This window comes from Ranitomeya imitator, chromosome 1 (assembly GCF_032444005.1).
Source record: "Ranitomeya imitator isolate aRanImi1 chromosome 1, aRanImi1.pri, whole genome shotgun sequence".
NCBI lineage: Eukaryota > Metazoa > Chordata > Amphibia > Anura > Dendrobatidae > Ranitomeya > Ranitomeya imitator.
Window position 1 is genome coordinate 904,060,933 of NC_091282.1, and position 27,618 is coordinate 904,088,550.

The 27,618-nt window shown below is 43.6% G+C and overlaps 1 protein-coding gene across 2 annotated transcripts in view; it reads right to left on the minus strand.

The window, feature by feature from the left end:
- LOC138654087 (UDP-glucuronosyltransferase 2A2-like) overlaps positions 1–27,618 on the minus strand; it is a 142,176-nt gene that overhangs the window by 47,411 nt on the left and 67,147 nt on the right. The window contains exon 1 of one of the 2 annotated variants that reach the window (XM_069743389.1): positions 8,586–9,470. The exons of the other annotated variant lie outside the window; for it this stretch is intronic. Coding sequence (XP_069599490.1) covers positions 8,586–9,303 — 718 coding nt within the window. The 5' untranslated portion in view covers positions 9,304–9,470. Of the gene's footprint in view, positions 1–8,585; positions 9,471–27,618 lie in introns of those variants that run through there. 2 annotated transcript variants of the gene reach the window in all.

A 27,618-nucleotide genomic window follows, 5' to 3' on the forward strand; every position in this document is an offset into this window, starting at 1 on the left:
AAAAAAGAAATAATGATCCTAACTTGTTGAACTGGGTCACCAGAGGAGCGAGGTTTCAAAGCCAGAAATAGTGTACAATTATTTTTGAAACTCAGAAATTTAGTTCTATCTCCAAAAAACAAATCAGGAATAGGAATTCTCGGTTCTAACATAGAATTCTGAACCACAAAGTCTTGAATATTTTGTACTCTTGCCGTGAGCTGATCCACACATGAAGACAGACCTTTAATGTCCATCGCTACACCTGTGTCCTGAACCACCCAAATGTCTAGGGGGAAAAAAAGGCAAAACACAGTGCAGAGAAAAAAAAATGGTCTCAGAACTTCTTTTTCCCCTCTATTGAGAATCATTAGTACTTTTGGCTTCCAGTACTGTTATGATAAGATAATTCAGTACCACAATGGACATAGAGGTCAGAGCACATACAGTGACCTGACAATAACCCAAAAACATAGAACGAGCTCTGAGACGTGGGAACTCTGCTGACCGCAATCCCTAATCCTCTCCAACCACACTAGAGGCAGCCGTGGATTGCGCCTAACGCTACCTATGCAACTCGGCACAGCCTGAGAAACTAGCTAGCCTGAAGATAGAAAATAAGCCTACCTTGCCTCAGAGAAATACCCCAAAGGAAAAGGCAGCCCCCACATATAATGACTGTGAGTTAAGATGAAAAGACAAACGTAGAGATGAAATAGATTTAGCAATGAGAGGCCCGACTTTCTGAACAGAGCGAGGATAGGAAAGGTAACTTTGCGGTCAACACAAAACCCTACAAAAACCACGCAAAGGGGGCAAAAAGACCCTCCGTACCGAACTAACGGCATGGAGGTACACCCTCTGCGTCCCAGAGCTTCCAGCAAGCAGGAAAAAACAAATATACAAGCTGGACAGAAAAAACAGCAAACAAAATAGCAAAGCAGAACTTAGCTATGCAGAGCAGCAGGTCACAGGAACGATCCAGGAGGAAACAGGTCCAATACTAGAACATTGACTGGAAGCCAGGATCAAAGCACTAGGTGGAGTTAAATAGAGCAGCACCTAACGACTTCACCACATCACCTGAGGAAGGAAACTCAGAAGCCGCAGTACCACTTTCCTCCACCAACGGAAGCTCACAGAGAGAATCAGCCGAAGTACCACTTGTGACCACAGGAGGGAGTCCTGCCACAGAATTCACAACAGGATCCATGCATACAATGGCAGGGACTGGGGAGCCATGCATACAATGACAGGGACTGGGGAGCCATGCATACAATGACAGGGACAGGGGAGCCATGCATACAATGGCAGGGACTGGGGAGCCATGCACACAATAGCAGGGACTGGGGAGCCATGCATACAATGGCAGGAACTGTGGAGCCATGCATACAATGAAGGGGACTGGGGAGCCATGCATACAATGAAGGGGACTGGGGAGCCATGCATACAATGACAGGGGGGACTGGGAAGCCATGCATACAATGACAGGGACTGGGAAGCCATGCATACAATGAAGAGGACTGGGGAGTCATGCATACAATGAAGAGGACTGGGGAGCCATGCATACAATGACAGGGACAGGGGAGCCATGCATACAATGACAGGGACAGGGGAGCCATGCGTACAATGACAGGGACTGGGGAGCCATGCATACAATGACAGGGACTGGGGAGTCATGCATACAATGAAGGGGACTGGGGAGCCATGCATACAATGACAGGGACTGGGGAGCCATGCATACAATGACAGGGACAGGGGAGCCATGCATACAATGATAGGGACAGGGGAGCCATGCACACCAGGACAATGACGGGAGAGCCATGCATACCATGATAAGGATGAGGGGACAATGCATACCTGGCTTATACTCGATTCAACAAGCGTGCCCAGTTTTTCGCTGCAAAATTTGGTGCCTCGGCTTATACTCGAGTATATACAGTATTTATTCATCATTTGGGAGGTGTCTAAATTGGCTCCAAATTTATTCTACAGTAGAACAATGATCCCAACCATACAGCTAATATCATTGTGAACAATCTTCAGAATAAGGAAGAACAAAGTGTCCTGGAAGTGATGATATGGCCACCACAGAGCCCTGATCTCAACATCATCGACTTTGTGTGGGATTACATGAAATGACAGAAGGTTTTGCGCAAGCAAAAGTCCCTGCCGAGTTTCTCCAAAATCTGTGTGCAAGTGTACATAGGAGAACTGATACTGAGTTGAAGACAAAGACAAATATTAACTTGGCTTAGATTTCACTTCTGTTCGTTCACTTGCGTTTGGTTAATTGCTAAAAAATAAACTGCTAATACTTCTATCTATACATTCAAAGAGCATTTTTTCCACACCAGCCTAAAACCTTTGCTCAATACTCTCTCTCTCTGTCTATATATAGAGGGCAGTATATATATATATATATCTATATATATAATTGTCTAAGGGTTTTTCCGTCTGTCTGTCTTTCTGTCTGTCTGTCTTTCTGTCTGTCTGTCCTGGAAATCCCACGTCTCTGATTGGTCGAAGCCGCCAGGCCTCGACCAATCAGCGATGGGCACAGCATCGACGTAGAAATCCCGCGTCTCTGATTGGTTGAGGCCGCCAGGCCTCGACCAATTAGCGACGAGCACAGCGACGATGATGTCATAAAGGACGTAGATATCCCGCATCTCTGATTGGTCGAGGCCGCCTGGCGGCCTCGACCAATCAGCAACGAGCACAGTATCGACGTAGATGTCATAATGGTTGCCATGGCGATGACGATGTCATGAAGGTTGCCTCGACCAATCAGCGACGGGCACAGTCTGCCGCGAATTCTGGAATCATCATTGTCCATATACTACGGGGACATGCATATTCTAGAATACCCGATGCGTTAGAATCGGGCCACAATCTAGTATATATATATATATACAGTTAGGTCCATATATATTTGGACAGAGACAACATTTTTCTAATTTTGGTTATAGACATTACCACAATGAATTTTAAACAAAATAATTCAGATGCAGTTGAAGTTCAGACTTTCAGCTTTCATTTGAGGGTATCCACATTAAAATTGGATGAAGGGTTTAGGAGTTTCAGCTCCTTAACATGTGCCACCCTGTTTTTAAAGGGACCAAAAGTAATTGGACAATTGACTCCAATGCTATTTCATGGACAGGTGTGGGCGATCCCTTCGTTATGTCATTCTCAATTAAGCAGATAAAAGGCCTGGAGTTGATTTGAGGTGTGGTGCTTGCATTTGGAAGGTTTTGCTGTGAAGTAAACATGCGGTCAAGGGAGCTCTCCATGCAGGTGAAACAAGCCATCATTAAGCTGCGAAAACAGAAAAAGCCCATCTGAGAAATTGCTACAACATTAGGAGTGGCAAAATCTACAGTTTGGTACATCCTGAGAAAGAAAGAAAGCACTGGTGAACTCATCAATGCAAAAAGACCTGGGCGCCCACGGAAGACAACAGTGGTGGATGATCGCAGAATAAACTCCATGGTGAAGAGAAACCCCTTCACAACAGCCAACCAAGTGAACAACACTCTCCAGGAGGTAGGCGTATCAATATCCAAATCTACCATAAAGAGAAGACTGTATGAAAGTAAATACAGAGGGTTCACTGCACGGTGCAAGCCACTCATAAGCATCAAGAATAAAAAGGCTAGACTGGACTTTGCTAAAAAACATCTAAAAAAGACAGCACAGTTCTGGAAGAACATTCTTTGGACAGATGAAACCAAGATCAACCTCTACCAGAATGATGGAAAGAGAAAAGTATGGCGAAGGCGTGGTACAGCTCATGATCCAAAGCATACCACATCATCTGTAAAACACGGCGGAGGCAGTGTGATGGCTTGGGCATGCATGGCTGCCAGTGGCACTGGGTCACTAGTGTTTATTGATGATGTGACACAGGACAGATGAAGCCGAATGAATTCTGAGGTATTCAGAGACATACTGTGTGCTCAGATCCAGCCAAATGCAGCCAAACTGATTGGTCGCCGTTTCATACTACAGATGGGCAATGACCCAAAACTTAAAGCCAAAGCAACCCAGGAGATTATTAAAGCAAATATGTGGAATATTCTTGAATGGCCAAGTCAGTCACCTGATCTCTACCCAATTGAGCATGAATTTCACTTGTTAAAGACTAAACTTCAGACAGAAAGGCCCACAAACAAACAGCAACTGAAAACCACCGCAGTGAAGGCCTGGCAGAGCATCAAAAAGGAGGAAACACATCGTCTGGTGATGTCCATGAGTTCAAGACTTCAGGCAGTCATTGCCAACAAAGGGTTTTCAACCAAGTACTAAAAATGAACATTTTATTTAAAATGATTGAACCTGTCCAATTACTTTTGGTCCCTTTAAAAACAGGGTGGCACATGTTAAGGAGCTGAAACTCCTAAACCCTTCATCCAATTTTAATGTGGATACCCTCAAATGAAAGCTGAAAGTCTGAACTTCAAATGCATCTGAATTGTTTTGTTTAAAATTCATTGTGGTAATGTCTATAACCAAAATTAGAAAAATGTTGTCTCTGTCCAAATATATATGGACTTAACTGTATATATATATATATATATATATATATATATATAGTATATGTATATACATATATGTGTATACATAGGAACGTAATTGCAGCTACTGAGGCTGGACTAGTGAGTAAGTCTTAGTAAGTAAATGACTTGCTGGACTAGTCTTGCTTCATTCGAATGAGGCACGTGGTAGTTTATGACTTCATTTTTCCACAAGTATGTGCATAAGTATACAATGCCTACAAGTAGTATTCAACCCCCTGCAGATTTAGCAGGTTTAATAAGATGCAAATAAGTTAGAGCCTTCAAACTTCAAACAAGAGCAGGATTTATTAACAGATGCATAAATCTTATAAACCAAAAAGTTTTGTTGCTCAGTTAAATTTTTATAAATTTTAAACATAAAAGTGTGGGTCAATTATTATTCAACCCCTAGGTTTACTATTTTGTGGAATAACCTTTGTTTGTAATTACAGCTAATAATCGTCTTTTATAAGACCTGATCAGGCCGGCACAGGTCTCTGGAGTTATCTTGGCCCACTCCTCCATGCAGATCTTCTCCAAGTTATCTAGGTTCTTTGGGTGTCTCATGTGGACTTTAATCTTGAGCTCCTTCCACAAGTTTTCAATTGGGTTAAGGTCAGGAGACTGACTAGGCCACTGCAACACCTTGATTTTTTGCCTCTTGAACCAGGCCTTGGTTTTCTTGGCTGTGTGCTTTGGGTCGTTGTCTTGTTGGAAGATGAAATGACGACCCATCTTAAGATCCTTGATGGAGGAGCGGAGGTTCTTGGCCAAAATCTCCAGGTAGGCCGTGCTATCCATCTTCCCATGGATGCGGACCAGATGGCCAGGCCCCTTGGCTGAGAAACAGCCCCACAGCATGATGCTGCCACCACCATGCTTGACTGTAGGGATGGTATTCTTGGGGTCGTATGCAGTGCCATCCAGTCTCCAAACGTCACGTGTGTGGTTGGCACCAAAGATCTCGATCTTGGTCTCATCAGACCAGAGAACCTTGAACCAGTCAGTCTCAGAGTCCTCCAAGTGATCATGAGCAAACTGTAGATGAGCCTTGACATGACGCTTTGAAAGTAAAGGTACCTTATGGGCTCGTCTGGAACGGAGACCATTGAGGTGGAGTACGTTACTTATGGTATTGACTGAAACCAATGTCCCCACTGCCATGAGATCTTCCCGGAGCTCCTTCCTTGTTGTCCTTGGGTTAGCCTTGACTCTTCGGACAAGCCTGGCCTCGGCACGGGAGGAAACTTTCAAAGGCTGTCCAGGCCGTGGAAGGCTAACAGTAGTTCCATAAGCCTTCCAGTTCCGGATGATGCTCCCAACAGTGGAGACAGGTAGGCCCAACTCCTTGGAAAGGGGTTTGTACCCCTTGCCAGCCTTGTGACCCTCCACGATCTTGTCTCTGATGGCCTTGGAATGCTCCTTTGTCTTTCCCATGTTGACCATGTATGAGTGCTGTTCACAAGTTTGGGGAGGGTCTTAAATAGTCAGAAAAGGCTGGAAAAAGAGATAATCCAAACATGTGAAGCTCATTGTTCTTTGTGCCTGAACTACTTCTTAATACTTTAGGGGAACCAAACAGAATTCTGCTGGGTTGAGGGGTTGAATAATAAATGACCCTCTGAAAAGACTTTTCACAATTTAAAAAAAAAAAATAAACAAAGAAATAACATTCTTTTTTGCTGCAGTGCATTTCACACTTCCAGGCTGATCTACATTCCAAATGTCACAATGCCAAGTTAATTCCAAATGTGTAAACCTGCTAAATCTGCAGGGGGTTGAATACTACTTGTAGGCACTGTATGACACTAAACACATTATTGTTATGTCATAAATAGGACCTAAAACATAATGGGATCAGTTTAACAGTGTTATGAGACCTGGCATGTCCCTTGCATTTATCACTCTGGAAAAAGCACAAGATCACTCTTTTTGTATTGTTAATGTCTACAGTTATATGAAAAAGTTTGGACACCCCTATTAATCGTAAGCTTAATGTTTTATAAAAATTGCTTTTTTTGCAACAGCTATTTCAGTTTCATATATCTAATAACTGTTGGACACAGTAATGTTTCTGCCTTGAAATGAGATGTATTGTACTAACAGAAAATGTGCAATCTGCATTCAAACAAAATTTGACAGGTGCATAAGTATGGGCATCCCACCAGAAAAGTGACATTAATATTTAGTAGATCCTCCTTTTGCAAAAATAACAGCCTCTAGTCGCTTCCTGTAGCTTTTAATGAGTTCCTGGATCCTGGATGAAGGTATTTTTGACCATTCCTCTTTACAAAACAATTCCAGTTCAGTTAAGTTTGATGGTCGCCGAGCATGGACAGCCCTCTTCAAATGATCCCACAGATGTTCAATGATATTCAGGTCTGGGGACTGGGATGGCCATTCCAGAACAGTGTAATTGTTCCTCTGCATGAATGCCTGAGTAGATTTGGAGCGGTGTTTTGGATCATTATCTTGCTGAAAGATCCATCCCCTGCGTAACTTCAACTTTGTCACTGATTCATGAACATTATTGTCAAGAATCTGCTGATACTGAGAGGAATCCATGCGTCCCTCAACTTTAGCAAGATTCCCGGTGCCGCCATTGGCCACACAGCCCCAAAGCATGATGGAACCTCCACCAAATTTTACTGTAGGTAGCAAGTGTTTTTCTTGGAATGCTGTTTTTTTTGGCCGCCATGCATAACGCCTTTTTGTATGACCAAACAACTCAATCTTGGTTTCATCAGTCCACAGGACCTTCTTCCAAAAAGAAATTGGCTTCTCCAAATGTGCTTTTGCATACCTCAGCCGACTCTGTTTGTTGTGTGCTTGCAGAAACAGCTTCTTTCGCATCACTCTCCCATACAGCTTCTCTTTGTGCAAAGTGCGTTGTATAGTTGACGGATGCACAGTGACACCATCTGCAGCAAGTTGATGCTGCAGCTCTCTGGAGGTGGTCTGAGGATTGTCCTTGACTGATCTCACCATTCTTCTTCTCTGCCTTTCTGATGTTTTTCTTGGCCTGCCACTTCTGGCCTTAACAAGTACTGTACCTGTGTTTTTCCATTTCCTTACTATGTTCCTCACAGTGGAAATTGACAGGTTAAATCTCTCAGACAGCTTTTTGTATCCTTCCCCTGAACAACTATGTTGAATAATCTTTGTTTTCAGATCATTAGACAGTTGTTTTGAGGAGTCCATGATGCTACTCTTCAGAAGAGATTCAAACAGGAGAACAACTTGCAAGTGGCCACTTTAAGTAGCTTTTCTCATGATTGCATACACCTGGCTATGAAGTTCAAAGCTCAATGAGGTTAGAAAACCAAAAAAAAGTGCTTTAGTAAGTCAGTAAAAAGTAGGAGTATTTAAAACAAGAAAATGATAAGGGCGCCCATACTTATGCACCTGTCAAATTTTGTTTAAATGCAGATTGCACATTTTCTGTTAGTACAATAAACATCATTTCAAGGCAGAAACATTACTGTGTCCAACAGTTATTAGATATATGAAGCTGAAATAGCTGTTGCAAAAAACCCAATTTTTATAAAACATTAAGCTTAAGATTAATAGGGGTGCCCAAACTTTTTCATATAACTGTATATGGTTTAACAGGTGAAACAGTGGTTCTGCAAAATCATCATTTATCAATCTGTGGCTGGACTGTACCCCTCCATTTGACTTCACCCTAAAGATCACCTGACATAGTATAAAATCAACTGTTTCACCATAGTGATTCTATTGTGTTACTTTGGTTCTACACTTAGCATAAATATTTTATGTGCTTCTGAAGTATATACCAGTGAGCCAATTAAAATAAAAAAATAAAAATATGTTGACAAATAGACATTTTTTTCTCAGAATTCTTTTTACAATGGGAGCCAGTCATAAATGTACTCTACATGTGTATATATCTAGCATGTACAGGTGAATATATGTAGCGTAAACTGTATGTTTTGCGAACCTTACATGTGATCTGGAGAACAGTGTGAACAAAACTCTAAAAGACATTGATGCAGGCATCCCATTATCCCCAGTCATTCTTACCTAGTGCCTCACTGAAGTAACCATCCCATTTTGATGCGAAGAGAAAATGAAATAAGATGTCTTGAAATAAGTAAAAGTTTATATTTTTTAGTCTTTCTGCAAAAGACATTTTGTCAGTAAGCTCCACCATAGAGCCTGGAACATAGGAAAATGGAGCTGGAAGTTGTCCACATAGTCTTTCCATTGAGTTCCCCATCGAAAACCTAAAGGAGTAGGCAAATGGCACCCCAAGAAGCTCAGCAATTAGCTCCCCACATGGAGTCAGTGGATCTGAAACCAAAACATCAAACTTCACCTCTTTCAGCTTTCTTAGCAGCGAGTCATTCTTCACTACACCATTACATATGTGTTCTTCCATTCTTTGCTGTTCTTTTGAGAACTTCGTAACCTCTTCATAAAACTTCCAATAAGAGATTTTTGGCACATCATAAATCCAAAAAGTTAACCATTCGTCCAAAAACGATTCACTCTTCTCTTTCGTGAATGGAACAGGGAAAATTTCATATTTCAAAGGTGAAATATTGTCAGTGTCCATAATCATAATGGCCGAGTGAGCTAACGCTGTAACATTGTGCCCTTTTTGTGCTAGTTCCTCAAGGATTATTTTCATATTTAAAAAATGACTTCCTTCTGTTGGCCAAACTAAAATTTTTCCAGCAGAAACTGTGCTAAGGAAACATATCGACAGCAGCAAGAGCAAAACATCAGTACGGCACATTGTGATGATTTAGTGTGAGGTAAGGTATCCGAAGCAGTCCAAAAAGTACAACCTTGACAGGAGGGGCTAAAAGTTCATGTCACTATAGGAAAAAAAAGTGATCGTCAGACCCACACATGGATTTCAGCAATAGCAGCCATGTTTCGTATGTCTCTTCCCCTTTATACAATGTTTCTTTTCATGCAACTTTTGGCTTGTAGAGAAATAAACATTCCTTGTTTTTTCTATTTTTGGAGCAAATAGAACAACTCACTCCCTGGAATGGGTGTGATTCAGCTAATCCTGGCAGCTCTGTCCCTTATAGACAGTGAAGAGTTTGGAGACATGATGCCAAAAAGACATATTTGTGAATAATTGCTGTTTTTAGGCAATGATCACTCATATATTCTTAGTCACTGTCTAATATAGACTTTTATACCACAGTAGTGGTTCAGTCAAAGTATATATGGTATGTTATACAGTATATAAATAGAATAGAGGGATACTGGTTACAAATAAAATGTAACCTTTATACAATATTTTAAAAAAACACACAAACATTGAGCTTGGTTTAAGTTGGTATAAATGCAGCACATAAACACATGTTCACTTTGTCCATAAAGTATACAAAACCTACAAGAAGCAAAATGTGCATACACCCTGCTGTAAATAAATAAGTAGTAGGGTTGAGCTAAATGGATCGGACAAATTCAAAAATCGCCGACTTTCGGCAAAGTCGGGTTTCATGAAACCCAACCCAATCCTAGTGTGGGATCGGCCATGAGGTCGGCGATCTGCGCGCCAAAGTCGCGTACGTATCGTATGACGCTTTCAGCGCCATTTCTCAGCCAATGAAGGAGGACGCAGAGTGTGGGCAGCGTGATGACATAGGTCTCGGTCCCCACCATCTTAGAGAAGGGCATGACAGTAATTGATTGGCTTGCTTTCTGCGGCGTCACAGGGGCTATAAAGGGGCGTGCACGCCGGCCGCCATCCTACTTCTGCCGATCTTAGCATAGGGAGAGGTTGCTGCAGCTTCATCAGAAGAAGGGATATAGTTAGGGAGGGAAGATTAGCCCCCAAACTGCTTGTGCTGTAGCAATTTCCACAGTCCAACACCACCATTTGTTTGCAGGGACAGTGGAGGCTATATTTTTGTGCATCAGCTTTGTAGCTTATTAGGCTGCCTTATAAGGCTCCCTGATAGCTGCATTGCTGTTTGCACGCCGCTGTGCAAACCAACTGCTTTTTTAAAAGCAAAAATCCTGTTGCTCCTTTCTGCACAGTTATCTTGTTTACTTGTCCACACTTTTGTGTGCAGCAGTCCTTTTTATTGCTGCCTGAGATCATTGTAGGGAGATTGAAATTGTACTACAGTCCTTGTATTTTTCCATATATCTTCTGTTATGAACTGGTGGCCTAGGAGCAGCATGAGATGTACTCTGGAGAAGGTGGTACCTGTACTGACCGCAGACCCTGAACCCAGCACCACAACTAGAAGTAGCCGTGGGATGTACCTAACACTCCCTAGACACCTCGACACAGCCTAAGGACTAACTTCCCCTAAAGATAGAAACGGGAAAACTATCTTGCCTCAGAGAAAATTCCCAAAGGATAGACAGCCCCCCACAAATATTGACTGTGAGAGGAGAGGGAAATGACATACACAGACTGAAATCAGAATTTAGCAAAGGAGGCCTTTCTAGCTAAAAAGAAAGAATAGGACAGAGTACTATGCGGTCAGTATTAAAACACTAGAAAATGTCCACCACAGAAAATACAAATCTCCACATCTGACTAAAGACATGGAGGGTATATCTGCAACTCCAGAGATACAGCTTGGCTGCAAAAAATCCTTACACAGACAAAGCTGGACAAGACAAAACATGAAAATGCACTGAACTATAAGGCCCACAGCATGTGGACAGCAAAAACAAAGCCAGAACTTATCTTTGTTGAAAAGAACAGCAAAACAGGAGAGACCAGGTAGGAATGTGAATCCTCCAAAAACAATGGACAACTGGCACTGACTAAAGGATCAAGCAAGACTAAATAGCCCAGTCCAAATTGCAATATGTGGACACACCTGATAAATGCTGCGATCCAAAGACAGCAGCACTACCACTCATAACCACCGGAGGGAGCCCAAGAGCAGAATTAACAACAGTACCCCCCCCTTGAGGAGGGGTCACCGACCCCTCACCAGAGCCCCCAGGCCGATCAGGATGAGCCAAATGAAAGGCACAAACCAAATCGTCAGCATGAACATCGGAGGCAACAACCCAAGAATTATCCTCCTGGCCATAACCCTTCCATTTGACAAGATATTGAAGCTTCCGCCTCGAAAAATGAGAATCCAAAATCTTCTCAACCACATACTCCAACTCCCCATCAATCAACACCGGGGCCGGAGGATCAACAGAGGGAACAACAGGCACCACATACTTCCGCAACAAAGATCTATGGAAAACATTATGGATGGAAAAAGAGGCTGGAAGGGCCAAACGAAAAGACACTGGATTGATAATCTCAGAAATCCTATAAGGACCAATAAACCAAGGCTTGAACTTAGGGGAAGAAACCTTCATAGGAACATGACGGGAAGACAACCAGACCAAATCCTCAACCCGAAGCCGGGAACCAACACACCGACGATGGTTAGCAAAACGCTGAGCCTCCTCCTGAGACAACACCAAATTGTCCACCACATGAGCCCAAATTTGCTGCAGCCTGTCAACCACAGAATCCACACCAGGACAATCAGAAGGCTCAACCTGCCCTGAAGAAAAACGAGGATGAAAACCAAAATTACAAAAAAAAAAAGGCGAAAAAAAAGGCAGAACTAGCCCGATTATTAAGGGCAAACTCGGCCAATGGCAAGAAAGCAACCCAATCATCCTGATCAGTAGACACAAAGCATCTCAAATAAGTTTCCAAAGTCTGATTAGTTCGTTCGGTTTGGCCATTTGTCTGAGGATGAAATGCGGAAGAAAAAGACAAATCAATGCCCAGCCTAGCACAAAAGGCCCGCCAAAACCTAGAAACAAACTGGGAACCTCTATTGGACACAATATTCTCCGGAATGCCATGCAAACGAACCACATGCTGAAAAAACAACGGAACCAAATCAGAAGAGGAAGGCAATTTAGGCAAAGGTACCAAATGAACCATCTTAGAAAACCGATCACAAACCACCCAGATAACCGACATCCTCTGGGAAACCGGAAGATCTGAAATAAAATCCATAGAAATATGCGTCCAAGGCCTCTCAGGGACCGGCAAAGGCAGAAGCAACCCACTAGCACGGGAACAACAAGGCTTGGCCCGCACACAAGTCCCACAGGACTGCACAAAAGAACGCACATCCCGCTACAAAGAAGGCCACCAAAAGGACCTACCAACCAAATCTCTGGTACCAAAAATTCCAGGATGGCCAGCCAACACAGAACAATGAACCTCAGAAATCACTTTACTAGTCCATCTATCAGGAACAAACAGTTTCCCCACTGGACAGCGGTCAGGTTTATCAGCCTGAAATTCCTGAAGAACCCGTCGCAAATCAGGGGAGATGGCAGAAAGAATCACCCCTTCCTTCAGAATGCCGACCGGCTCAAGGACCCCAGGAGAATCAGGCAAAAAACTCCTAGAGAGGGCATCAGCCTTAACATTCTTAGAACCCGGAAGATACGAGACCACAAAATCAAAACGGGAGAAAAACAGGGACCATCGAGCCTGTCTAGGGTTCAGTCGTTTGGCAGACTCGAGGTAAATCAGATTCTTATGATCGGTCAGGACCACAATACGGTGCTTGGCCCCCTCAAGCCAATGTCGCCACTCCTCAAATGCCCACTTCATAGCCAAGAACTCCCGATTGCCGACATCATAATTGCGTTCTGCAGGCGAAAACTTCCGAGAAAAGAAGGCACACGGTTTCATCAAGGAACCATCAGAATTCCTCTGAGACAAAACGGCCCCTGCCCCAATCTCAGACGCGTCAACCTCAACCTGAAATGGAAGAGAAACATCCGGCTGATGCAACACAGGGGCAGAAGTAAATCGGCGTTTAAGCTCCTGAAAGGCAGAGACAGCCGCAGAGGACCAATTCGTCACATCAGCGCCTTTCTTCGTCAAATCGGTCAGAGGTTTAACCACACTGGAGAAGTTGGCAATGAAACTACGGTAAAAATTAGCAAAGCCCAAGAATTTCTGAAGGATCTTCACAGATGTGGGCTGAATCCAATCATGAATGGCCTGAACCTTAACCGGATCCATTTCTATAAATGAGGGAGAAAAAATGAAGCCCAAAAAAGAAACTTTCTGCACTCCAAAGAGGCACTTAGACCCCTTCACAAATAAAGCATTATCACGGAGGATCTGAAATACCATCCTGACCTGTTTCACATGAGACTCCCAATCATCGGAAAAAATCAAAATATCATCCAAATATACAATCATGAATTTATCAAGATAACTCCGAAAGATATCATGCATGAAAGACTGGAACACAGATGGGGCATTAGAGAGTCCGAATGGCATCACAAGGTATTCAAAATGGCCTTCGGGCGTATTAAATGCAGTTTTCCATTCGTCACCCTGCTTAATACGAACAAGATTATATGCCCCTCGAAGGTCAATCTTAGTAAACCAACTAGCCCCCTTAATCCTAGCAAGCAAATCAGTAAGCAAAGGCAAAGGATGTTGAAATTTGACCGTGATCTTATTCAAGAGGCGATAATCAATACAGGGTCTCAAGGAGCCATCCTTCTTGGCAACAAAAAAAAAACCTGCTCCCAATGGTGAAGAAGATGGCCGAATATGCCCCTTCTCCAAAGACTCCTTAATATAGCTCCGCATGGCGGCATGTTCTGGCACAGACAGGTTGAAAAGTCGGCCCTTAGGGAACTTACAGCCTGGAATCAAGTCAATTGCACAATCACAGTCCCTATGCGGTGGAAGGGAACGGGATTTGGGCTCATCGAATACATCCTGGAAATCTGACAAAAACTCAGGAATTTCAGAAGAGGGGGAAGAGGAAATTGACCTCAAAGGAACGTGACCATGAACCCCCTCACAACCCCTACTAGTCACAGACATAGATTTCCAATCTAACACCGGATTATGTACCTGTAACCATGGAAAACCCAGCACAATATCATCATGCAAATTATGCAACACCAGAAAACGACAATCTTCCTGATGGGCTGGCGCCATGCACATGGTCAGCTGTGTCCAAAACTGAGGTTTATTTTTAGCCAACGGTGTAGCATCAATGCCCCTTAACCCCTTCCCGACCCATGACGCCACGTAGGCGTCATGAAAGTCGGTGCCAATCCGACCCATGACGCCTATGTGGCGTCATGGAAAGATCGCGTCCCTGCAGGCCGGGTGAAAGGGTTAACTCCCATTTCACCCGATCTGCAGGGACAGGGGGAGTGGTAGTTTAGCCCAGGGGGGGTGGCTTCACCCCCTTGTGGCTATGATCGCTCTGATTGGCTGTTGAAAGTGAAACTGCCAATCAGAGCGATTTGTAATATTTCACCTATTATAACGGGTGAAATATTACAATCCAGCCATGGCCGATGCTGCAATATCATCGGCCATGGCTGGAAATACTAATGTGCCCCCACCCCACCCCTCCGATCGCCCCCCCAGCCCCCCGATCTGGCCGGTACACTGCTCCGGCTTCCCTCAGTACAGGGCTCCGCTCTCCCCCGTGCTCTTGTCCGCTCCCCCCGTGCTCCAATCACCCCCCCGTGCTCCAATCACCCCCCCTGCACTCCGATCCACCCCCCCGGTGCTCCGTTCCACCCCCCCGTGCTCCATTCCAGCCCCCCCGTGCTTCGTTCGACGCCCCCCGTGCTCCGTTCCACACCTCCCGCGCTCCGATTCCCCCCCCGTGCTCCGATCCCCCCCCCCCCCCCCGTGGTCCCCCCACCCCATCATACTTACCGATCCAGCCGGGGTCCCGTCCGTCTTCTCCCTGGGCGCCGCCATCTTCCAAAATGGCGGGCGCATGCGCAGTGCGCCCGCCGAATCTGCCGACCGGCAGATTCGTTCCAAAGTGCATTTTGATCACTGAGATAGATTATATCTCAGTGATCAAAATAAAAAAAATAATAAATGACCCCCCCCTTTGTCACCCCCATAGGTAGGGACAATAAAAAAATAATTTTTTTTTTTCCACTAATGTTAGAATAGGGTTAGGGTTAGGGGTAGGGGTAGGGTTAGGGTTAGGGTTAGGGGTAGGGTTAGGGGTAGGGTTAGGGGTAGGGTTAGGGTTAGGGTTAGAGCTAGGGTTAGGGGTAGGGTTAGGGCTAGGGTTAGGGCTAGGGTTAGGGGTAGGGTTAGGGGTAGGGTTAGGGCTAGGGTTAGGGTTTCGGTATGTGCACACGTATTCTGGTCCTCTGCGGATTTTTCCGCTGCGGATTTGATAAATCCGCAGTGCTAAACCGCTGCGGATTTATGGCGGATTTACCGCGTTTTTTCTGCGCATTTCACTGCGGTTTTACAACTGCGATTTTCTATTGGAGCAGTTGTAAAACCGCTGCGGAATCCGCACAAAGAAGTGACATGCTGCGGAATGTAAACCGCTGCGTTTCCGTGCAGTTTTTCCGCAGCATGTGTACAGCGATTTTTGTTTCCCGTAGGTTTACATTGAACTGTAAACTCATGGGAAACTGCTGCGGATCCGCAGCGTTTTCCGGAGCGTGTGCACATACCTTTAGAATTAGGCTATGTGCACACGGTGCGGATTTGGCTGCGGATCCGCAGTGGATTGGCCGCTGCGGATTCGCAGCAGTGTTCCATCAGGTTTACAGTACCATGTAAACATATGAAAAACCAAATCCGCTGTGCCCATGGTGCGGAAAATACCGCGCGGAAACGCTGCGTTGTATTTTCCGCAGCATGTCAATTCTTTGTGCGGATTCCGCAGCGTTTTACACCTGTTCCTCAATAGGAATCCGCAGGTGAAATCCGCACAAAAAACACTGGAAATCCGCAGAAAATCCGCAGGTAAAACGCAGTGCCTTTTACCCGCGGATTTTTCAAAAATGGTGCGGAAATATCTCACACGAATCCGCAACGTGGGCACATAGCCTTAGGGTTAGGGTTGGAATTAGGGTTGTGGTTAGGGTTGGAATTAGGGTTGTGACTACAGTTGGGATTAGGGTTAGGGGTGTGGGGGGGTTAGTGTTGGAGGTAGAATTGAGGGGTTTCCACTGTTTAGGCACATCAGGGGTCTCCAAACGCAACATGGCGCCACCATTGATTCCAGCCAATCTCGTATTCAAAAAGTCAAATGGTGCTCCCTCACTTCCGAGCCCTGACGTGTGCCCAAACAGTGGTTTACCCCCACATATGGGGTACCAGCATACTCAGGACAAACTGCGCAACAATTACTGGGGTCCAATTTCTCCTGTTACCCTTGTGAATCTAAAAAAATGCTTGCTAAAACATAATTTTTGAGGAAAGAAAAATGATTTTTTATTTTCACGGCTCTGCGTTGTAAACGTCTGTGAAGCACTTGGGGGTTCAAAGTGCTCACCACATATCTAGATAAGTTCCTTGGGGGGTCTAGTTTCTAAAAAGGGGTCACTTGTGGGGGTTTCTACTGTTTAGGCACATCAGGGGCTCTGCAAACGCAACGTGACACCCGCAGACCATTCCATCAAAGTCTGCATTTCAAAAGTCACTACTTCCCTTCTGAGCCCCGACGTGTGCCCAAACAGTGGTTTACCCCCACTCATGGGGTATCAGCGTACTCAGGAGAAACTGGACAACAACTTTTGGGATCCAATTTCTCCTGTAACCCTTGGGAAAATAAAAAATTCTGGGCTAAATAATTATTTTTGAGGAAAGAAAACGTATTTATTATTTTCCCGGCTCTGCATTATAAACTTCTATGAAGCACTTGGGGGTTCAAAGTGCTCACCACACATCTAGATAAGTTCCTTTCGGGGTCTAGTTTCCAAAATGGGGTCACTTGTGGGGGGTTTCTACTGTTTAGGCACATCAGGGGCTCTGCAAACGCAACGTGACGCCCGCAGAGCTTTCCATCAAAGTCTGCATTTCAAAACGTCACTACTTCAATTCCAAGCCCCGGCATGTGCCCAAACAGTAGTTTACCCCCACATATGGGGTATCACCGTACTCAGGAGAAACTGGACAACAAATATTGGGGTCAAATTTCTCCTGTTACCCTTGGGAAAATTAAAAAATTCTGGGCTAAATAATTATTTTTGAGGAAAGAAAACGTATTTATTATTTTCACGGCTCTGCATTATAAACTTCTATGAAGCGCTTGGGGGTTCAAAGTGCTCACCACACATCTAGATAAGTTCCTTTCGGGGTCTAGTTTCCAAAATGGGGTCACTTGTGGGGGGTTTCTACTGTTAAGCCACATCAGGGGCTCTGCAAACGCAACGTGACGCCCACAGAGCATTCCATCAAAGTCTGCATTTCAAAACGTCACTACTTCACTTCCGAGCCCCGGCATGTGCCCAAACAGTGATTTACCCCCACATATGGGGTATCAGCGTACTCAGGAGAAACTGGACAACAACTTTTGTGGTCAAATTTCTCCTGTTACCCTTGGGAAAATAAAAAATTGCAGGCTAAAAGATCATTTTTGAGAAAATAATTTTTTTTTTTTATTTTCATGGCTCTGCGTTATAAACTTATGTGAAGCACTTGGGGGTTCAAAGTCCTCACCACACATCTAGATTAGTTCCTTTGGGGGTCTAGTTTCCAAAATGGTGTCATTTCTGGGGGATCTCCAATGTTTAGGCACACAGGGGCTCTCCAAACGTGACATGGTGTCTGCTAATGATTGGAGCTAATTTTCCATTTAAAAAGCCAAATGGCGTGCCATCCCTTCCGAGCCCTGCCGTGCGCCCAAACAGTGGTTTACCCCCACATATGGGGTATCAGCATACTCAGGACAAACTGTACAACAATATTTGGGGTCCAATTTCTCCTATTATCCTTGGCAAAATAGGAAATTCCAGGCTAAAAAATCATTTTTGAGGAAAGAAAAATTATTTTTTATTTTCATGGCTCTGCGTTATAAACTTCTGTGAAGCATCCGGGGGGTTTAAAGTGCTCAATATGTATCTAGATAAGTTCCTTGGGGGGTCTAGTTTCCAAAATGGGGTCACTTGTGGGGTTGCTCCAATGTTTAGGCACACAGGGGCTCTCCAAACGCGACATGGTGTCCGCTAACAATTGGAGCTAATTTTCCATTCAAAAAGTCAAATGGCGCGCCTTCCCTTCCGAGCCCTGCCGAGTGCCCAAACAGTGGTTTACCCCCACATATGAGGTATCGACGTACTCGGGAGAAATTGCTCAACAAATTTTATGATCCATTTTATCCTACTGCCCATGTGAAAATGAAAAAATTGAGGCGAAAAGAATTTTTTTGTGAAAAAAAAGTACTTTTTCATTTTTACAGATCAATTTGTGAAGCACCTGAGGGTTTAAAGTGCTCACTAGGCATCTAAATAAGTTCCTTGGGGGGTCTAGTTTCCAAAATGGGGTCACTTGTGGGGGAGCGCCAATGTTTAGGCACGCAGGAGCTATCCAAACGCGACATGGTGTCCGCTAACGATGGAAATAATTTTTCATTCAAAAAGTCAAATGGCGCTCCTTCCCTTCCGAGCCTTACCATGTGCCCAAACAGTGGTTTACCCCCACATGTGAGGTATTGGTGTACTCAGGAGAAATTGCCCAACACATTTTAGGATCCATTTTATCCTGTTGCCCATGTGAAAATGAAAAAATTGAGGCTAAAAGAATTTTTTTGTGAAAAAAAAGTACTTTTTCATTTTTACGGATCAATTTGTGAAGCACCTGGGGGTTCAAAGTGCTCACTATGCATCTAGATAAGTTCCTTGGGGCGTCTAGTTTCCAAAATGGGGTCACTTGTGGGGGAGCTCCAATTTTTAGGCACACGGGGGCTCTCCAAACGTGACATGGTGTCCGCTAAAGAGTGGAGCCAATTTTTGATTCAAAAAGTCAAATGGCGCTCCTTCCCTTCCAAGCCCTGCCGTGCGCCCAAACAGTGGTTTACCCCCACATATGAGGTATCAGCATACTCAGGACAAATTGGACAACAACTTTCATGGTTCAGTTTCTCCTTTTACCATTGGGAAAATAAAAAAATTGTTGCTAAAAGATAATTTTTGTGACTAAAAAGTTAAATGTTCATTTTTTCCTTCCATGTTGCTTCTGCTGCTGTGAAGCACCTGAAGGGTTAATAAACTTCTTGAATGTGGTTTTGTGCACCTTGAGGGGTGCAGTTTTTAGAATGGTGTCACTTTTGGGTATTTTCAGCCATATAGACCCCTCAAACTGACTTCAAATGTGAGGTGGTCTCTAAAAAAAATGGTTTTGTAAATTTCGTTGTAAAAATGAGAAATCGCTGGTCAAATTTTAACCCTTATAACTTCCTAACAAAAAAAAATTTTGTTTCCAAAATTGTGCTGATGTAAAGTAAACATGTGGGAAATGTTATTTATTAACTATTTTGTGTCACATATCTCTCTGGTTTAACAGAATAAAAATTCAAAATGTGAAAATTGCGAAATTTTCAAAATTTTCGCCAAATTTCCGTTTTTATCACAAATAAACGCAGAATTTATTGACCTAAATTTACCACTAACATGAAGCCCAATATGTCACGAAAAAAAAATCTCAGAACCGCTAGGATCCGTTGAAGCGTTCCTGAGTTATTACCTCATAAAGGGACACTGGTCAGAATTGCAAAAAACGGCAAGGTCTTTAAGGTCAAAATAGGCTGGGTCATGAAGGGGTTAAAGGAATAGGGTTCTGCAAAGGCTGCAAGGGGAAACCAGAACGTCTGGCAAATTCTAAGTCCATTAAGTTCAGAGCGGCGCCTGAATCCACAAATGCCATGACAGAAAATGACGATAATGAGCAGATCAAGGTCACAGAAAACAGAAATTTAGGTTGTACAGTACTGATGGTAACAGAACTAGCGATTCTCTTAGTACGCTTATCAGAAATAACATGAGCAGAATCGCCGCAGTAAAAACACAACCTATTCTGACGCCTGAATCTTTGTCGTTCTGCTCTAGACAAAATCCTATCACACTGCATAGGCTCAGGGCTCCGCTCGGAGGACAACGCCACAGTGTGCAAAACTCTGCGCTCGTGCAAACGCCGACCAATCTGAATGGCCAGAGACATAGAATCACTCAGACCAGCAGGCGTGGGGAACCCCACTATAACATCGTTAACGGATTCAGAAAGACCCTTTCTGAAAATTGCCGCCAAGGCATCCTCATTCCATTTAGTCAATACAGACCATTTTCTAAATTTCTGGCAATGCGATTCTGCCGTTTCTTGACCTTGACACAGGGCCAACAAGGTCTTCTCTGCATGATCCACTGAATAAGGTTCATCATACAATAACCCTAGCGCCCGAAAAAAGGTGTCTACATTAAGCAAAGCAGGATTCCCAGATTCCAGGGAAAATACCCAATCTTGAGGATCACCACGCAGCAGGGAAATAACAATTTTAACCTGCTGAATGGGATCACCAGAAGAACGGGGTTTCAGAGCAAAAAACAGTTTACAGTTATTTTTAAAGCTCAAAAATTTGGACCTGTCCCCAAAAAACAAATCAGGAGTTGGAATTCTAGGCTCTAAAACCGGAGTCTGAACGATATAATCGGAAATACTCTGTACTCTAACAGCAAGTTGGTCCACACGAGAAACCAATCCCTGAACCTCCATGCCAGCGCCTAACTCCTGAGCCACCCAGAGGGAAAGAGGGAAGAAAAGACAAAACAGACTATAGAAAAAAATGGCTCAGCACTTTCCTTCCCTTCTTTTGAGATGCGTTTAACTCCTTGTTGGCCAGTTGTACTGTTATGAACTGGTGGCCTAGGAGCAGCATGAGACGTACTCTGGAGAAGGTGGTACCTGTACTGACCGCAGACCCTGTACCTAGCACCGCAACTAGAAGTAGCCATGGGATGTACCTAACACTCCCTAGACACCTCGACACAGCCTAAGGACTAACTTCCCCTAAAGATAGAAACAGGAAAACTATCTTGCCTCAGAGAAAATTCCCAAAGGATAGACAGCCCCCCACAAATATTGACTGTGAGAGGAGAGGGAAATGACATACGCAGACTGAAATCAGAATTTAGCAAAGGAGGCCTTTCTAGCTAAAAAGAAAGAATAGGACAGAGTACTATGCGGTCAGTATTAAAACACTAGAAAATGTCCACCACAGAAAATACAAATCTCCAGATCTGACTAAAGACATGGAGGGTATATCTGCATTTCCAGAGATACAGCTTGGCTGCAAAAAATCCTTACACAGACAAAGCTGGACAAGACAAAATATGAAAATGCACTGAACTATAAGGCCCACAGCATGTGGACAGCAAAAACAAAGCCAGAACTTATCTTTGTTGAAAAGAACAGCAAAACAGGAGAGACCAGGTAGGAATGTGAATCCTCCAAAAACAATGGACAACTGGCACTGACTAAAGGATCAAGCAAGACTAAATAGCCCAGTCCAAATTGCAATAAGTGGACACACCTGATAAATGCTGTGATCCAAAGACAGCAGCACTACCAATCATAACCACCGGAGGGAGCCCAAGAGCAGAATTCACAACAATCTTCCAGCCACTTTCTGCCACTTACATTGTGTTGTTTTATGCACTGGGCCTGAGTTTTGGTTCAGTCTCCCCAAAAAAAGTGAGATTCAAATTCTCACAAAGTGGATATACTGCAGTCCTGTTAGTTTGTCGTATGTCAGCCATCCACCTTCTGCCACTTAGATTGCGTTGTTATATACACTGGGCCTGAGTTTTGGTTCAGTCTCCCCAAAAAAAAGTGAGATTCAAATTCTCACAAAGTGCATATACTGCAGTCCTGTTAGTTTGTCATATGTCAGCCAGCCACTTTCTGCCACTTACATTGTGTTGCATTACAGGAGCTCGTTTGCCCTGCTGCTAGTGTGCTATCAGAAAGAGTCTTCAGTGCTGCTGGTTCAATACTGACCGAAAAAAGGACACGTCTGGCTACCCAGAATATTGATGATCTAACCTTCATTAAAATGAACCAATCATGGATTTCAAATTATTTTGCCCCACCTTCCCCTGCTGACACATAGCTTGTTTGAAAAATGTCTTGCTTTTGGCCTCCTCGTACTGACTTCTCCAATTTCTCCATTTGCAGCTGCTGAATGTCCACCATAGGCCATTTTTATACCTCCCTAAATGGGCTGATTCCCCCCACAGGGCCGTGGTCACCACCTGGCGCAAGCACCCGTGCGAGTGCTGTTTGCCTGGACAGGTGGGTGGGCCCACTCTTGGGCGACGGCACTGGCACAGGGTCCCTCATAGTACAATGAACTGTCTCTGACGGTGGTGGTGCACAACCAACGTCAGGCACACCGTCATAATATGAGGGGCCTTGTGCCAGTACTGCCGCGCACGAGAGAGTGTTCCCCCCCAGCTCAAACAGTGCTCTACCACTTGCAATACTTACCTCTCCCTGCTCCATCACTGTGTAGTCTGTGTTGTTAAATCCTTCAATGGCACTGCCAATACAAATTTCTTGAAATGATAGATGATAGTTAAAATATACAGGGGCCCTGGCCTCCATTTAGACCAAAAGAGCACAGTGAGGTCAAAAATATTCTGTTGTAAAAAAAAATCACAGTAATAAGCAAGTGCTAGTCAAAAGATGGAAAAAACAGGGTATTTAGTTGTTACATTTTTTTGCAAAAAAAATGTAAACTAAGCTGCTCCACCAATCGTCAAGGTGTACCCATATAGAGCAGTCCTACCTAATGTATATAATCCCTATCTGATGCATTTAAAAACCTGATAATCTGTATAGTACCTGTATAAGCAGGGTTCAGAGATGGAATATCCATGTGGACATGCTGGATTGAACAGCTTTGATGCAAATGATCCATAAGGAGTGGTGGACTCCCTAGTCTTGTAGAAACAAGAGAACAATTATAGAACCAGAAACACATGGGCTACTTGCACATTGAACAAGTCTGTAGGAACCTGTTCACACACCACCAAGAAACTTGAGGACACAAAAGAGCACAGTGAGGTCAAAAATACTCTGTTGTAAAAAAAAATCACAGTAATAAGCAAGTGCTAGTCAAAAGATGGAAAAAACAGGGTATTTAGTTGATACTTTTTTTGCAAAAAAATGTATACTAAGCTGCTCCACCAATCGTCAAGGTATACCCATATAGAGCAGTCCTACCTAATGTATATAATCCCTATCTGATGCATTTAAAAACCTGATAATCTGTATAGTACCTGTATAAGCATGGTTCAAAGACAGAATATCCTTATGGGTCATTTGCATCAAAGCTGTTCCATCCAGCATGTCCACATGGATATTCCTTCTCTGAACCCTGTTTATACAGGTACTATACAGATGATCAGGTTTTTAAATACATCAGATAGGGATTATATACATTAGGTAGGACTGCTCTATATGGGTATACCTTGACGATTAGTGGAGCAGCTTAGTATACACTTTTTTGCAAAAAAAGTATCAACTAAATACCCAGTTTTTTCCATCTTTTGACTAGCACTTGCTTATTACTGTGATTTTTTACAACATCTTGGACCAGTGAGCAACAGTCCAGTTCTTTTTCTTCTTGGCCCAGGTAAGATGCTTTTGGCGTTGTCTATTGGTCATGAGTGGCTTGACACAAGGAATGTGACACTTTTAGCTCATGTCCTGGATATGTCTGTGTGTGGTGGCTCTTGAAACAATGACACCACGCCACTCCTTGTGAATCCCCCCAAATTTTTGAATGGCCTATTCTTAACAATCCTTTCAAGGCTGCCGTTATCCTGGTTGCTTGTGCACCTTTTTTCTACTGCACGTTTTCCTTCCATTCAATTTTTCATGAATATGCTTGGATACAGCACTCTGTGAACAGCCAGCTTATTTAGCAATGCCTTTTGTGGCTTTCCTTCCCTGTGGAGTGTATCAATGACTGCCTTCTGGACATCTGTCAAGTCAGCAGTCTTTTCCATGATTGTAGGGCCAACTGAAACAGACTAAGGGACCTTTTTAAATTCACAGGAAGCCTTTGCAGATGTTTTTGTTAATTATTCTTATTTACTGAGATAATGACTTTTGGGTTTTCATTGGCTGTAAGCCATAATCATTACCAGAAATAAATATGTGAAATAGATCACTCTGTTTGTAATGACTTTTTCATGATATTCTAATTTTGTGAGAAGCATCTGTACTTCTCCACCAAGGGAGAAATATAAAAGCTATAGATCTCAGCAGGGGCGGACACTGACAGCTTGGGGCCCCTGTGCAAGAAATGTGTTATCTTTGTTCCTGAATAAATATATATTCACTGTATATATGGCTGGACAATACAGAGATTACCCCTTCCTGACATTTGCAGTATATATACAGTGCCTTGTGAAAGTACGGTATTCGGCCCCTGGAACTTTTCAACCTTTTCCCACATATCATGCTTCAAACATAAATATACCAAATGTAAATTTTTGGTGAAGAATCAGCAACAAATGGAACACAATTGTGAAGTTGAATAAAATTTATTGGTTATTTTAAATTTCTGTGGAAATTCAAAAACTAAAAAGTGGGGCATGCAATATTATTCGGTTCCTTTACTTTCAGTGCAACAAACTACCTCCAGAATTTCATTGTGGATCTCTGAATGATCCAATATTGTTCTAAATGCCTAATGATGATAAATATAATCCACCTGTGTGTAATCAAGTCTCCGTATAAATGCACCTGCTCTGTGATAGTCTCAGGGTTCTGTTTGAAGCACAGAGAGCATCATGAAGACCAAGGAACACAACAGGCAAGTCCGTGATACTGTTGTGGAGAAGTTTAAAGACGGAGTTGGATATAAAATGATTTCCAAAACTTTAAACATCCCAAGGAGCACTGTGCAAGTGATCATATTAAAATGGAAGGAGTATCATACCACTGCAAATCTACCAAGACCCGGCCATCCCTCTAAACTTTCATCTCTAACCATGGTTCCTCTCTAGGCTATTAATATCTGCCCTCAGTCAATGGCTTTCCCACTCTGGCGGAGAAAATTGTGTGGGAGCCCACGCCAGTTTTTTCCGTGATTTAACCCTTTATTTTAACACCTAGAGCTCCCAAATTTTGCACACAGATACTTCTAACATTATTAATGAGGAATATGTAAAAATATAACAGATATGAAATGGTTTACTGTATGTAAACTATGTCTCATATCCTGTCGGGTTTGGTAAGCAGATAGCGAAAGCCGGCAACTGAATTACCGGCTTTAAGCTATCTAGCTCTGTATTAAATAAATATATATATATATATATATATATATATATATATACATATATATATATGTGTGTGTGTGTGTGTGTGTGTGTGTGTGTGTGTGTGTGTGTGTCAATGACATATATATATATTTATTTATTTACAGTACAGACCAAAAGTTTGGACACATCTTCTCATTTAAAGATTTTTATGTATTTTCATGACTATGAAAATTGTACATTCACACTGATGGCATCAAAACTATGAATTAACACATGTGGAATTATATACTTAACAAAAAAGTGTGAAACAACTGAAATTATGTCTTATATTCTAGGTTCTTCGAAGTAGCCACCTTTTGCTTTGATGACTGCTTTGCACACTCTTGGCATTCTCTAAATGAGCTTCAAGAGGTAGTCTTGTGGCGCCCCAGGGTCCTAGTCGCCACAGTAGCATTGCTTACCTCACGGGGAGAGTGATGTTACGTTTGGAGGTGATGAAAGATAACCCTCACCAGGTAATCAAAATGCACACAACATATTCACACTCCAGGCCAGAAGGAGGAGCTTTTGATCCTATTTACTAGGTGACTCCCCTATGTACATTGTGGTTTGGAGGGAAAGAGAGTTCAGATTGTCAGAGAGACAGAAGAGAGCAAATGGACCTAGGAGGTCAGCACGTCTGAAGGGGCCATGTGGTCTGAAGTACCACAGCTCCTGGACAGAGACACAGAAAGCCGAACATTGTATAGTGAGCGTGCAGGAGAGCGAAGCACAGGAGAGTGACATCAGGTGAGACCAGCTAAGAGCAGGCTGCCTCCTTCTGAGGCGCAGAGACCAGTAGCCAGAACACCGAGGTTGTAAGGCCCTCTACGACTTACATCAGAGACCGGCAGGACAGCTGAACTGCACGTTACTTGTCCGCCTTAATACCCAGGAGGCACGGTGACACCCTTAGAGGCTGGGGCATGCTAGAGTCCCTATAAACCACCTCAAGTCACCAGTCTTACTGGTTATGTCCTATCCTATATGGGGGACAGAGAGAGAACATCTGTGAGGACCTTATGTGAAGCCATAGGCAGTAAGGAAATACAACACCTCAGTGCTATAGGAAGGCTTTTACCTCCACCTGGAAAAGGGGGACTCTGAATTCGCTTCCAAACCAGCCAAACCCTGCCTGCCCTGTGATCTGGTGCCCTTGACTATGGCTACCTGAAGTCATCAGTAAACAAGGGATAGAGACTGCAAACCTGTGTTCTCACTCTTTACTGCACCATTCACCATCTTCCATCTACACACCGGGAGCCCTGGGGATATACTTCATCAGTGGGAAGTTATACCATCTAGCTGCCATAACATCACCCCAGAGGACCCCCTAAACCAGCATCGGTCTCCACTGACCGATTACCACAGGTGGCGTCAGGAACATAAACTTTATTCCCTTTAAAGACCTTCCCCTTTTACATGGGCGCCCTGGACCACGGACCGGGTCGCCACTGTCACTTTCCCCTGTGAAACACCGGACCCGGTACCGAGTACCCCATGGCCCTGACAGGGCGACTCAGTCACCGGGAAGGTTTTCACTTCACAGGTGTGCCCTGTCAGGTTTAATAAGTGGGATCTCTTGCCTTATAAATGGGGTTGGGACCATCAGTTGTGTTGTGCAGAAGTCTGGTGGATACACAGCTGATAGTCCTACTGAATAGACTGTTAGAATTTGTATTATGGCAAGAAAAAAGCAGCTAAGTAAAGAAAAACGAGTGGCCATCATTACTTTAAGAAATGAAGGTCAGTCAGTCTGAAAAATTGGCAAAACTTTGAAAGTGTCCCCAAGTGCAGTGGCAAAAACCATCAAGCGCTACAAAGAAACTGGCTCACATGAGGACCGCCCCAGGAAAGGAAGACCAAGAGTCATCTCTGCTTCTGAGGATAAGTTTATCCTAGTCACCAGCCTCAGAAATCGCAGGTTAACAGCTCAGATTAGAGACCAGGTCTATGCCACACAGAGTTCTAGCAGCAGACA